The 14290-nt window shown below is 35.0% G+C and overlaps 1 protein-coding gene across 2 annotated transcripts in view; it reads left to right on the top strand.

The window, feature by feature from the left end:
- The window catches only part of SYT14 (synaptotagmin 14), a 182551-nt gene that overhangs the window by 59587 nt on the left and 108674 nt on the right, over positions 1 to 14290 (top strand). For both annotated transcript variants that reach the window (XM_036272796.1, XM_036272797.1), the window contains exons 3-4: positions 5267 to 5431; positions 12303 to 12518. In XM_036272796.1, coding sequence (XP_036128689.1) covers positions 5267 to 5431; positions 12303 to 12518 — 381 coding nt within the window. The remainder of the gene's footprint in view (positions 1 to 5266; positions 5432 to 12302; positions 12519 to 14290) is intronic.

Below are 14290 nucleotides of genomic sequence, written 5' to 3' on the forward strand. Positions count from 1 at the left end.
TTGACTTTTTGACAAAAAATGGTATTTTTAAAAAAAGTTTATCTTTTGTAAATATATATATATTTCTAAATTTATAATAAAGATAGCAACTAAAACCAGTTGAATATACGTAACATAAATAATCATTCATCTTCGATAAGCTAAACTTTTTGTTATTTTCTGGTGACACTATTATACCTTGTACCCTTTTTTACTTTGCAGTATTGTCTTTATAAACTTCCTATAGAGGATCGTATAGTTCACAGAAACCTTATCTATATTTTTATTGGGCATTACTAATGAACATCAACTTACTGTTTTATAGAATACTTTTTTTTTTTTAATCCTCACCCGAGGACATTTTTCTATTTTTTTTGTTCAGATAGAGTGGGAGGGAGAGAAAGAGAGAGAGAAAGAAACATCGACGTGAGAGAGACACATCAAGTGGTTGCGACCCGCACAACCAACCAGGGCCGGGGACAAACTGCAACCGAGATACGTGCCCTTAGCGGGAACCGAACCCGGGTCTCTCTGGACCGCTGACTGACACTCTAACAGCTGAGCCAAACCAGCCAGGGCATAGAATACTTTTAATTTTTAAACTTTTATCAACTTTTCAAACATGATACATTACATACTGATGTAACATTGATTTAGTTTCTAAACATAGTGCTAAAATTAATTTTAGAATATTTTAAAAAGTATCTTGAATATAAAAAATAGGATTCCAGTTTTATAATTTATATATTTATTTTGAGAAAGTTGAAATCATATGCTATGTTTGAACATACATAAAAGGTAAACCATAAACTATTTTTGCATAGTATATGTAGTAAGCTACATTACTTTGATCACGTAGCTTTTCCTTCCTTTTTATATTGCAGGTTGGCAGATAAGGCAGCAGTGTTGCTTGGTATTTAAGACCGTTGGCTCTGCATTCAGAATGTCTGGGTTCAAATTCAGGTTCTATAATTTTCTAGACTTGTTACCTTAGACAAGCTAGTTACTCTCTGGGCCTCAGTTTACTAAAGACTAAGATCATGTATAGTACTTAACTATCATAAAATTGTTTTGAGCATTAAAGTTTAAAATGGAAGAGAGTATAACAGTGCCTGGCAAATAGGAAGCAGTAGGGATTAATAAACATTTTGGGCTCAGGAGTTCATGTGCCTGCATTCAAATCAAGATTCTATCACTAAATAACAGTTTTAAGAACTCAAAAATTCTACTTTTTCTGAGCTTCAATAACCATATCTATAAAATTGGGTTGTATTGAGGTTGTAGCTGTGTGCTGAGATTTTTTAAAGTCCTCATTAAGAGGTATTACATACGTGTTTTAAATTATTATTTACTTCTCTGCAGTAGATGATTTAGAATGTTTTTTAAAACCTAAGTTTATGTGTAGATAAACTAGAATCTTAGAAATACTTATGCTTTATAAACAGATTCATAATAGAAATAAAAGTTTGGGGATAAATTTTCCTCTTATCCTAGATGAAAATGTATTTTATATTAGATATGAGTTAATATAATTTTAATTTTTTGATGGTATTATAACATACATGTCTTTAGTTTAACTTTACTGTATTTCTATTGCAGTTTTATGTACAAGTGGAATTTATCCAGTTTTTATAATTAGAACTCTTACTGGCCAACTTCTGGTATCATATCATTTGAAGTAAATATTACTATTATCCTGAGAGAAAGCTGAAAATAGAAGTTTAAACATTTTTAATACTTTTTGTTAGAAAATGTTATATGTTATATGTGACTGCAGCCCATTAGAGCTGTTATTTATTTCTTGTTTACAATGACATTATCATTTAAAAATTATAAGTGTGTAAAATCTTTCCAATGAGTGTAGAAAATGGACATTCAGTCAGGCAGTGGATAAAATGGGAATTGTGTGAGTAGTATACTTCTTACATTAGACATCTTTCACCCTTTCCTAGTGGGGAAAATACATATATCTTTTTATTTGTCCAGTGTCACAGTATATATTTATCTAAAATTTTGTAAAGTAAGAGATTTACCATGAGTAAAGCCCAGCACCTATCCTTTGCCCATTTGGTCTCTATTTAATCAGTGAAGTTCTTCCTGGAATAGGAGGAGCAAAGGGAAAACTCCCAGGTCCTCTGTACCTTGACCAGAGCAGTAGACTCGTCCTTCCCTCTCTTCACTAGGCATCCACGCCGCAGCTTTCTGCTGACGTTCCTAACGTAGCACAGTCATCATCTGCCTCTCTCCTTCTGCTTCCCCTAGTCCCATTCCCCACACCACCTGCCTTTCTTACATGTTTTCATGTGGTTAATCATGTTACCATTCATCTAAGTTAGAAACTTTAGAATTTTCCTAAACTTCCCTTTACCCACATTCTCTACTTTGGATTATTATCAGTTTTCCTTCAACACAGGCTAGCATTCACTTCTCTACCATCCCTGCTACCCCTTGATTTAAGAACTCATATTTTGCCACCATTCACTTCCTACTGTATTTCCATTTTCTAATTGTTCTAAGCAAAATAGTTCAACATGTAGAAAAGATTTAGGATGATATTCAAAGTTCTTTGACAATTGGGACCTTGCTTTCATCTCTAGTCACAGCTCCTCTGATAGTCACTTTTGTCTTCCCTGATCACACATTCATTCATTTATACATGTTTGCACAGTGTCAGCTATGTGGTATTGTGCTCGGTGCTCTGAGAATACAGAGGTAAGTAAGACAGCGGTGACTGAGGTCCTCAGAGCTGGTGGAATGGTGCAGGTGGGGGCTGTGCCTTCGACCGTGCTATTTCCGCTGCCCCTTCCTGTCTCATAGAGTTCTGTTCATTCTTCCGAGTGTCGTTTCCTCTCTGAAGTGTTCGTAACTTCCCCGGGTAATATTTCTTCTTTGTGTTTCCGTGGTACTTTATAATCCTACCTCTGTTACAGTACTTACCCTATTATACTTGTTTATAGTTGATCTTTTCCCCTAGGTTAAATTTAAATAGGGGAAAGGAAATGAAAGAGGAACACAGAAGTAAGGACTGAGTCCAGAAGGGAAAGAGAGGAGGAAAACAGGAGAAGCAGCATAAGCAGTAATGTAAGACAGACTCTGGGGCCAGACGGGTTTGAATCCCGACTCTTCTACTTACTGGCTGGGCACATTGTTTATCTTCGTATCACAATTTATAATGGAAATAATAATAGTATAATTGTGAAGATTAAAGGATTAACATATGTAAAGTATTTAAAACAGAGAATGGCACTTACTATATGCTATTTGTGTTTGTTGCTGTTTTTGTTAGCAATAACTAGCTTTTTTAAGTGAGATGAGCTATGTTTTCTCTCTCTTTAATTGTCTAAGAAATGGGTGATTTTCAGGCTGCATAATATCTAACCCTCTGTGTTCACTTAAGGCATCAAATTTCAGAGTGAGTTTTGGGCCTGGGTTTAAGGGGAGCTCCTACACATATTTGCTATTTATAATGTAATATTCAATATAAATATTACAATATAGTAAGCATTTTGCCTCTTCAACCAGATTCTGTCTTGCTTCTGACCTTTCTAGCTTTTAGAAATTCTGATGATAATTCTTCTATTTTTATTTCTATTTCATCCCTCCGGCTTGATGCATACCACTGCTTTTGTCATTTACCTTACATTCTTTTATTAAATATTATTTTCTTCCCTGACAATTCTTCAGCCTGTAAACGAGAGGGGCAGGACCTAGTTGCCTTGGTGGTTCCAGTAGCAAGAGCTGCTCCTCAGCACCAGCTGATACAGCACTTCCACCGCTCCTGTGTCCCCCCCACCCCCTCCCACCCCCGTTCCTCCCTCACAGGGGCTCTCTGCTCCACCCTGTCGCGGCGCTGCTCCCCCAGCTTGGAACAAGTCCAGTGTCTTACCAGTTCCATGCCTGGTTTGCCTGACTTTCACTAATAATGAAAGCCCAGGAGATTAAAGCACTCATCTTTGACTAGTCGGTGACTTCATTTTAGACAAGTGAGTTAGATACTGTTTGCCATGGCTCTTCTGACTAAGAAAAGAATTTTGGAGGAAATGACATTTTAGTTGCTTGAGCAGTAGAGGAAGAAAAAGTAGGTTGTAGGTTGTAAGAGGGTGTTTCAGGCTTAGGATTTTTCTGAACTAATACTTGAGTATTATATTTAAGGCACTGGGGTTAGAGAAGTTTAGTTCTGATGAACTCCAAATGATTGGAGTAGTGACAAATAATGCAGACGTTAAAAGGAAAGGGGTTGCTGAGGATTGGAGAAGATTTTGTCTGTTTTCATGCTACAAAAATCTCTGTGGATGATTTTCTGTGTTCTTTTGAGATCAGATTCTCTTGAGAATCTCGTAATTCATCTTAACAGTTTTATTGAGTTTCTAGAATAGATGGTGATCTTCTGTCTCTGTACCTTTGCATATGCTGTTTCTTCTGCCTGGAATGGTGTTAACTCAGCTAATTCCCACTAATTCTTAAAATATAATCACAGAGGTCATAACTTTCAGAAAAGCTTATTTGATCTTTCAACACTGGATCAAGTGTCTGTGGGTCTTATAGTCCCTGTTTTACCCCATACATAGCCTTTGTTATGCCATGTTGTAACTGCTTTCACCAGACGGTTTATGGAAGACAGACACTGTGTATATGATAATGCCTGGTGTATGGCTGCTGCTCCAAAAATATTGGTTGATTGAGTAGACGAGTGGGATTATGATAGAAAGGAGACTTGCTCATTCCGGGCAAGGGGAAGATTGAGCAAAAAGTGAGGTGTGTGGTAATGCCTGTAGCTGATTCTGAGGAATGAGTGGAACCACTTGACTGGAGTGTAGTCTTGAAAAGAGAGTCTGGAGCTTTGAATGTCAGGTTAAGTCCAGAGTTTATTTAATAAAAAAGGGCCATTGAAGCTTTTAGACATACAGTAATGATATACATTCTCACATATTTGATTCAGTAATGCACTTGTGCACAGAAAATATTTTTTTGTAATTCTTGTGTTAAAATTTTTGTAATACTCTTCTGTGAACTAAATGTAAAACTGTTTATTTTGTAGACTCTTGTCTTTTAAGATTGTTCTAACGCATTTTATAGGGAAACTTTTAGAAGAGTTGAATAAATGCTGTTGAATGAATTAAACAACTCATTAAACTGTGCAGTTTTTCTTAGAAATTAAACTGTGAACTATGATAGTTTAAAATATAATTCAAATAAGACAGTATTTTAATATTTCTATGAGTGTTTCCTTATTATTTGTAGCTAAAAGAGGAAGAAATGCTTACAGCTGTGACTTTTTTCTCTCTAGTATCTCCAGAGGCAGTTGGATTTTTGTCAGCTGTTGGGGTGTTTATTATCTTGATGCTGCTCCTTTTTCTCTATATTAATAAGAAGTTCTGTTTTGAAAATGTTGGCGGGTTTCCAGATCTTGGTTCAGGATACAGTACAAGGAGGAATTCACAAGATAAAATTTGTAAGTATCACTGCTTCTCTTGTTTGTTCTTTATATCTGTACTATCCTATTAATTTTTAAATATATAATAAAAAAAATTGGTTTTGACATACTGTAAACTAACATTTGAGCCACTATTTGTGAGAATAAAATATCTACTAAGTGCAGTAATCTTTCTCTTGCCCACAAATTGTTAATATAGTGCATAAAGACGAATTGCTACTATTACAAAATAACTTTTATTTTTAATATATAAGATTTATTTTTGAGACTATAATATGAATAGATATGCTTTAAGAAGAAGGGAATATGTTTTTGCTTTGTATAGCTTAAATCTCTTATCCAAATAACTTTCTAGTTAGCTTGTTTCCCATGTCCCTAGAAGGCTTTTGAAAGTATCACCCTTTTCTTTACCTGCTGTTGGATTCTCAGCTGATAGATAATTTTTTTGTTTGGAGAAGGTTTTCTTTAGTAACTTAGTGTATAGTAAAAGTCTGGTTATAAAAATTGGTGTTCCTTTCCCTTCCTTGGCATCATAGGCATTACATCACTTGCGATAATGCAATAGTAGGAAGGGTGGGATCTGTACTAGTGTTCTTTCTCTTATGGAAATGTTTTCTGTGAAGTTATTTTCTAAAAATATTATTGAGTTCTTTATTTGTTCTTTCTGAAGACTGGCTTATATAAATGATAGCAGGAGCAAGTTAACCATTGTGAAGGCAAGGTGTTAGTTTAGAAGAATTTTGGGGAGCTATAACAGAGAAACTGCTTTTCTTATCTATGTGCATATGTTGGGGAGATATTTTCCTCTTCTGAGAACCTAAAAAGGGATAGCCTCATTGTTTATAAAAATCTGTTTGGTATTTAATTACATCTGTGACTTGCAGTAGGAAACCATAGAATTTTTATGTGGTTTTGATTTGTTTCTTGTAATTCAGTCCTGCTTTTTGATCATTTGTATAGACTAAACTGGCTAAGGATGTCTCTGGGCAGCATCCAGTAACTCTCTGGTTCAGCATTTCTGATGTTTCTTTGGTCTAATGACCGCTTTACATTCTTAAAAATTATCGAGGGTCCCCAAGATCTTTTGTTTATGTGGGTTGTATGTATTGATATGTAGCATATTAGAAATTAAAGCTGAGGTGATTTAAAAATATTTTTATCAATTTATTAATTAAAAACCAACAATAAGCCTATTACATGTTAATATAAACAACATTTTTAATTAAAAAGTATATTTGTTTAAAACACACAAAATTTGGTGAGAAGAGTGACATTGTTTTACATGTTTGGAAAATCTGTAATGACTGGCGCAGAAGGAAGAAGCGCTGGTTCTCGCATCTGCTTCTGCATTCAGTCTGCCATGTAGTCTCTGGAAGACTCAGTGTTCGTCTGTCAGCAAATGAAAGTTAAAACGTTAACTGTCTTCTTACTGTTATTGTGAAAATAGTTTAGACCTCGAGGATCCATTGGAAAGGTCTCAAGGACCTTATTAATTTTTCTGAGCCTTGTTTTTCTTTCAATTATTAAATGAGAATAATAATGTTTACCTGCTAGAATTATTGTAAGATTAAATAAGGTAAAATTTGTAAAGCACAATGCTTTGCATGTTATATCTACTGAGAAAATGTTCACTCTCTGCCCTTCCTTGTTCTAACCTCAATGCAAAATTGTTTAGATATTTTCCCCTTAATGTTTTTCTTAATTTGAGATAACATCGATAGTTTGTTAATAAGATAAGGTTGTTCCTCTACATAGACTGTTCATAAATGAGCTAAAAGTATGTAATAAACATCCTTTTTATACTTCTTCTTACAGGTATAGAATTAAAAACCAATAGTATTTGAGGGGAAAATAATTGTCTTGCTGCTGTTATGATAGCTATGGCGTGGGAAAAATGTCATTACATTTAAAGCAAGTGGTTCGATTTTTTTTTTTTTTTTGAAGAGTCTTTGCCTCAACATGTTTCTTCCAATGCATAATGTATTTGCAGAAAGATTTAAAAAGCCACAATGTGAAATACTAATATCGAACTCATGAGTAGCATCATTTAAGTAAATGTTAAATTCAAATTCCAACGTGCTTGATATTTTGAGAAGAGAAAATTTCATTTATTATACCTTGTAGGGACAAGGAAATAGAAAATGGCATTTTTCAGAACTTTTCAGCAGAATCTGCCTTCTGTGTCCTCGCTGGTGGAGACACTCAGCAATGCCGTGGAAGACCTGACCGCTGCAGTTGGCGAAGTCGGCTATGCTTTAACCGACACGGTTGCTGAGCAGGTAACAAGCATGATGAATGGCTTTCGCCCAGAAGAGGAGAGCTCCTCAGCAGCAAAAGCTGCAGCTACTTCTCAGCAAGAAGACGCCGTGTTGCCAGAAGTCTCCAAAAACACGAATCATCAGAAAACACCATCCAGTCTAGAGCACAGAGCAAATCAAAGAAATTATTATAATACTTCAGTTTCACAAAGGCAAGATCAAGGAATAAATGAAGAAAGGCTATTTAAACATAGTAATGATAGGCAACAGACTCTATCAAAATATCAAGAGACCGATCATGCTGGTATTTCTTCGGAAGCCCATGTGAGGGATGGGGGCATACCAGCGCTGGGGCAGAGCGCAAGGGCTGGGTCTTCTTGTCAAGAACTCAGACATTCTGACAGACATGGAAAAATTGAATTAGAAATTTCTAGTAATAGTAAGAATGATTTAAAGGAGATGAGGCATCAGGAAATGAAAGAAAATTATTTAAAGAAAGCTGAAAAACATACTAAAAGTAAAGGGTCCAAGGGGAAGGAGTATTCAGGAAATGAATGCTCTCCAAGAGAGATTTTGGCAAGTGACAGACACATGACACAGAAACCCATTATGAAGGAAGACATACATCTAGCACAATCAACTAATTCTAAAGATAAGTTACATGGAAAAACCAAAGAACAAATACATCCAACAAAAAGCTACAAAGTGAAAGGAGACATAAAAACAAAGAAAAAAGAAGCTATTTCTGCCAAGAAAGGAAAAGCAAAGAGTAAAGATGAAAAATATTATAAGATAATACCAGAAAAAGGTGAGGTCTCCTACTGTGGGTTTGAATGATGAAATATCTCTTGATTTTTGAAATTAGGAAAATACCATCCAGATTTCTGAACTTTCCTATACAAACCTATATCTACTTCGAGACTTTCTTGATTCTTCTTACTGGGAGACATTTTTAAAGTCACTCACTTTTTCTCACAATCATTTCAAGAGCATGTGTGTTATTTGTACACCCTAAGTTAAATACTGCCCCTGTGTTATTTGGCCAGTTTTTCAGTGACTTAATTTTTCTTAAAGTCTGTATATTTTACAACAAGAAACTGCATTTTCTTAAGTGGTGTGTGTCCTTTAGTTGGAGTTGATTTGGTGTGCTATAATAGTTGCATTTTAAAATTTTATATTTTTGTAACTAACCCCTAATTTCTTTGTACAATGTTGCTCAAGTCCCTCCCAGTAAGTACCTATATCAAGTGTTTTATATTTTTCCTTGAGAGCAATAGATTTTATTTTACTGAGTAACATGCTTCAGGATATGTGTCTGTTCAGTTAACCATACATTAAGAATGTTATATGACTGTTCTGTGTTTACAATGAGTATACTTAAACAATCTGTTATTATTCCTGAGTTCTCTATATAGAAGTAAGGTTCCAAATAAGTATTTATGGTTTTCAGCCACAATATTTGTAACAGTTTGCAGAACAATTAGCCAACAGTTATTTGATTTTGGTTGTAGACTTGCTTCATACTGCTAGTAATTATTTCTGGTAGTATCTTAATAATTTCCATTTATTGTTGATCTGATCACAAGGCCAAAAGTACACTGGTCTTTATTTATAAGATATGCACCAGGAACTTTTCTGTAACTTTAGAGTCTCATAAAATAACAAAATATGACTAATAATAGAACTGGGAAAGACTTTTTCAGTTCTGCTACAAGATTTTATGTGAAATAGGGATCTGCTATTTAACAGTTAGATGAAAGTTTTAAAATTTAAAATGATATAAGAGGCTGGTCCAGGATGGATGAGCTAACTAAAATGGAACACCAGTTTTTGGAAATATAGTCAGCACTTCATATCTATGGGTTCCGTAACTGCAGATTCAGCCAACCATGGATTTGTGGGGGGGGGGGGGGGGGGCAGGGAAGGTGATATATATATGTTGTCACTGACGTGTATCAGTGTAGTTAGGCCTATGATAGTTGCATCTGTACTGAACATGTACAGACTTTTATTTCTTCTCATTATTCTCTAATACAGTATATACATAGCATTCACATTGTATTGGATATTATAAGTAATCTAGAGATGATTTAAAGTATATGGGAGGATGTACATAAGGGACTTGAGCATCTTTGGGAAGGTTCTAGAACCAATCCCCTGTGGATACCAAAGGTCAACTCTATGTCCATTTTGGAATCTACTCTTCTAGTAGCCTTTTGAATGTCAGACCCAGAGTTTTTTGGTAGCCTTGGTATTACTTGAAGTAGCAGGAATAGAGAAAGAAATGAAAAGTAAGTATAGAATAGTTTACATATTATTTTGTTCATAAAATAACAGTAGAGGGCACACTAGTAATAAATACTTTACAAGTAGCAGTAAAGAGTTTTTAATGTTGTTTTCATTAAGAATCATGCTGGTACCTAACGAAACCAAATACCTCTCAAGTATTCGAGATTATAGTCAGTACTGAACTTAAATATGTTATGTTCTAAAAATCATTTCAAAATTATTTCACCCATAGATCATTCCTTCATGTAGCTGAACTGTGATATTACTAGTTCCTTTGTTCTTGGTTCTGACATAGAGCTTATCAGGTACGGAGGAGGAAGAGTCTCCTTCTCTCTTTCTGAATGCAGGGCTACTTTAGGCATTATTTTACACTAGGTGAAGTGTAGCTGTGGAATTTCTAGTTATCATCCTCAGTGCTCTCCTGCTGCTGGGAGACCACAGCCATGATATCCCCACAAGTGTGGAAGCTCTGAACTGGAAGTCACAATGCCGAGGTTCTAGACCAGGTCTGCCATCATCTGTCTCATCACCATCCAAGAGAACTTCCTGCAATGATGGAAACGCTTTGCATATCTATGTGACTTGGTATAAGATCCACTAGCCACACATAGCTATTAAGCATTTGAAATGTGGCTAGTAGCACTGGGGAACCGGATTTTACATTTTATTATTTTTAATTGTTTAAATAACTGCATATAGCTAGTGACTACAGGTTGGGAAATGCAGAATATGACATTGGTTGTCGTAGTTTTACCCTTTTATGACTTTATTTTACTGAATTAAAAGGTGGGACTCAGGCTAGTGACCCCTAAAATCCTTACCTGTAACTCTAAGCATTCAATTTTTGTCTCATGTTGTAAAATTTCTTATTCTGCATCTCCCTACTTGAATTTCAAACCTTGATTTTTTTTAGTACAGGTTATCTGAACTGAGTATAAATGGAAAAAATATCTAGACTGAACTCATAAATTCTACCTGCTGTGGTCTCTTCATCCTTTTAGAGTTGATTTATAATTCTAAGAAGGCTGCATCTTGGTTTAAATGCATCTCAGCATGCTGCAGTTTAAAAATTTTACCTTTTCAAAGGTAATAACTGCTGCTTTAAAAAATAATAAAAAGTTTATACCACCTAAAAATTTTATGTGAAATGTAGGTATATGTAAGGAAAATTTCCCTAGTAATTTCACTGTTTGCAGATAATAAGTATTACGTTTTTTTGTATATCTTTTCACACATTCTTATATGCGTATGTAAATATATATTGCATGTATGTGTGTATATTTTGCATGTAGGTATGTGTGTGTGTGTTTGTATTTTAAATGAGACTACAAGTATACCTCCTATTTTATAACCTCTTTTCTCTTAACATAATGTTATATTTTTTCTCTGTGAGCACTTATAAGTTCACTTCATTTTTAGAGATTGCATCGATATATCATAATTTACTTAACTAAGGCCCAATGATGGTTTTATTTTATTTTTTGCCATTAATTTATTGCTATTTTGCTGTTTTATTAATAGCAATTAATAGAAGTAGAATTAATAGAAAATAAATTGCTATTTATTTTCTTTTGCTATTAAACACAATGCAGTGAATTGTGTCAAATATATATATATTTATATTTGCTCAACTGTTAATTATTTTTTTAAGCTGAATTTTTAGAAATGGAATTGATTAATTCCTAGAAATGAGTCAAACACTACACAGATGTAAAAGCTTAATATATATTACCCAATTACTCTCTGTTACAAAAAATGTTACAAATTATAATTTTACCAATTCTACTGTATGTTTGTCCATTTCTCTGTTATAGTCCTAGCACTAAGAATTGTCAGTTTTGAAAATTTTGGCTAAGATGATATTAAATATGTCTCTTTTTTTATTTTATTTTATTTTTTTCCCCAAAGAGAGAGGAAGGGAGGGGGGGGGAGAGAGAGAAACATTGATGATAGAGAAACATCAAACCAGCTGCTTATGCACGCCCCCTACTGGGAATCGAGCCTGCATCCTGGGCCTGGGCCCTGAACTGGCAGCCTCTTGGTGTTTTCAGACGATGCTCCAACCAACTGAGCCATCAGACAGGGCTAAATCTTGGGATTTTAAAAAAAATCTTGGGCTTTTTAAGTGAAAAAAATTTTACTTCACTAAAGCTGAAAATTCAAATTGTGTATTTGTGTATATATATGTTTATATATATTTGTGTGTATATGGACATTCATGACATATATATGTATATGTATGTATGTGTGTATATGTTGTATATACATCTATAACTCTAACAAATTCATCATCCTTTATTGCATTACAATTTTGATTTTGCTTTCTTTATTGTTGCAAATAGATAATTCCTACATGGACAAAGATGAGCATGGTTCATCATCTGAAAGTGAAGATGAAGCACTGGGTAAATACCACGAGGCCTTATCCCGAACACATAATTCCAGACTACCATTGGCCGATTCTAGACAAAAGAACTATACTTGGGAAACAAGACAAAAATACAGTCCTCTATCTGCAGAATATGACGGATACAGTAGTGAAGCATCAATAGATGAAGGTAAGATAGGTTTTTTGTTTTTTTTTTAGATGACACACTATAGTATTAGAATGTTTGTGCCTAAAATTTTAGGCATCTTTGGTTGCCCAGTAGATAAGAGATAGCACATACAGTAGTCACATTTCTGGGAATATAACTTACTCAAATGTGTATCTTTAGGCTCAAGCCAAAAATCAAACACCCAAAAGCAAAACACTAAATAGTTTAAACACAGTAGTAACTCTAGCTCTTATTCCACAATGTACATATGCCTAACAAGCATGATATAAACGATGGGAATATGCTGTTCTCTCTAAATACCTGTTACAGGAATGGGTATGCAAGGACCTCACAGTGTTGAATGTGGTTCCACTGTGTACATGTGCGCTCTTCCATCCAGGGTGGCCTCTGAACACGGGCCCAGTGCTCCACGTGCATGCCGCAGGAGGAACGGTGGTCTGTCTGTTGCGTGCAGGAGGAAAAACTGTCGAGATGGGTTTATTGAGAGGTGTTTCTGCATTATACTGTGCTTTAAGGTCAACTTAAGGAATTTTAAAGGATTATTTTGTTGGTAATTGATTTTTGCCTCATGTACTGACATTGACTTTACAACTTAACCTTTGTATAAGACATAAGTCCACTCATATGTTTTTACGTCTTTCTATAAGGGAAATAGAAGAGGTTTTACCAATTAATTAAAGCATATTTATTTCCACATTTAAGTAAGTTGTTCATGTGCTTGATATATGGCTACTCATATAGTAATTATTATCTTTATACGGATCTAAAAAAAAAAACAGTAAATCTTAGTATTTTTATTATCATACCAAACCTTCCTTAATTTCATAGCTGTGGTTTCTGTTTTGGGGCCTATTACAATTGACTTAAAGTCTTACCCCAGCACATATTGTAATCAAAGAGCTACATAATCTTTTTTTGTATTTGGCTTAATGCTAACTAGATTAATATACCTCTCTTTATTTCTACTAGTAACCAGCTATAATAAGAAATTAATCAAATACTGAGTGATTACTATATAGAAAGGTTATTATGAGATGCTAGGGAAGAAATAAAACATATTAGACATGGACTGTAGCCTCAAAAATACCTTTCTAGTAGTGAAGAAAATGAGATGTGTGCTTACAAAAATAACTAAATAATGCAAAGCAGTAAAGCCAGGCCCCACTTGCATCCCTGTTACATGGATAGCAGAGCAGAGAGAGAATTTGGAAGCCTGACTCTTTTTCACATTCTGGTTCTGTGCCAACATATTAGCTAGGAAACCGGGCAATATAGTTAAATATAGTTCATTGTTTATAGGTTTGTTTTATTGTCTCTGAAACGTGGATAATACCCTTGTGATAGGGTTGTCATGCATGTTGGCTGATCTGTGTGGTAGTTTTCAGCGCATGTCTAGCAGCCATCGGGAAGTGATCAGTGAAGGGTTGTAGGTGAGGGCCATGAAAACAGTGATGGGATGATAGGAGTCACGAGCAAGCCTTGAGTTTGTAATTTATTGCCCCAGATACTTCACTTTTTGTAGCTTCAGTCTAGGATTTTTATTTTTTCCTGTTTATTTCTTCTTTCTCACCCTCTACCCTTCTCTGCTGTCTGGATTGCTTCTTTCCTGTGGTCCTGCTCTGGTATGGCTCTGTGTCTGTGGCCACAGCAGTGAGGAGAGTACCTCAGTGGCTCTTCTGTTCTTGCCCGAACCTCTGGAACTGGGGAAAGTGTCTCGGAATCACCTCGTCATTTCATTTTACCCGTAGGGCCCATCTGGACTTTTCCACCAT

Source organism: Molossus molossus, unplaced genomic scaffold (genome assembly GCF_014108415.1).
Source record: "Molossus molossus isolate mMolMol1 unplaced genomic scaffold, mMolMol1.p scaffold_m16_p_20, whole genome shotgun sequence".
Lineage (NCBI taxonomy): Eukaryota > Metazoa > Chordata > Mammalia > Chiroptera > Molossidae > Molossus > Molossus molossus.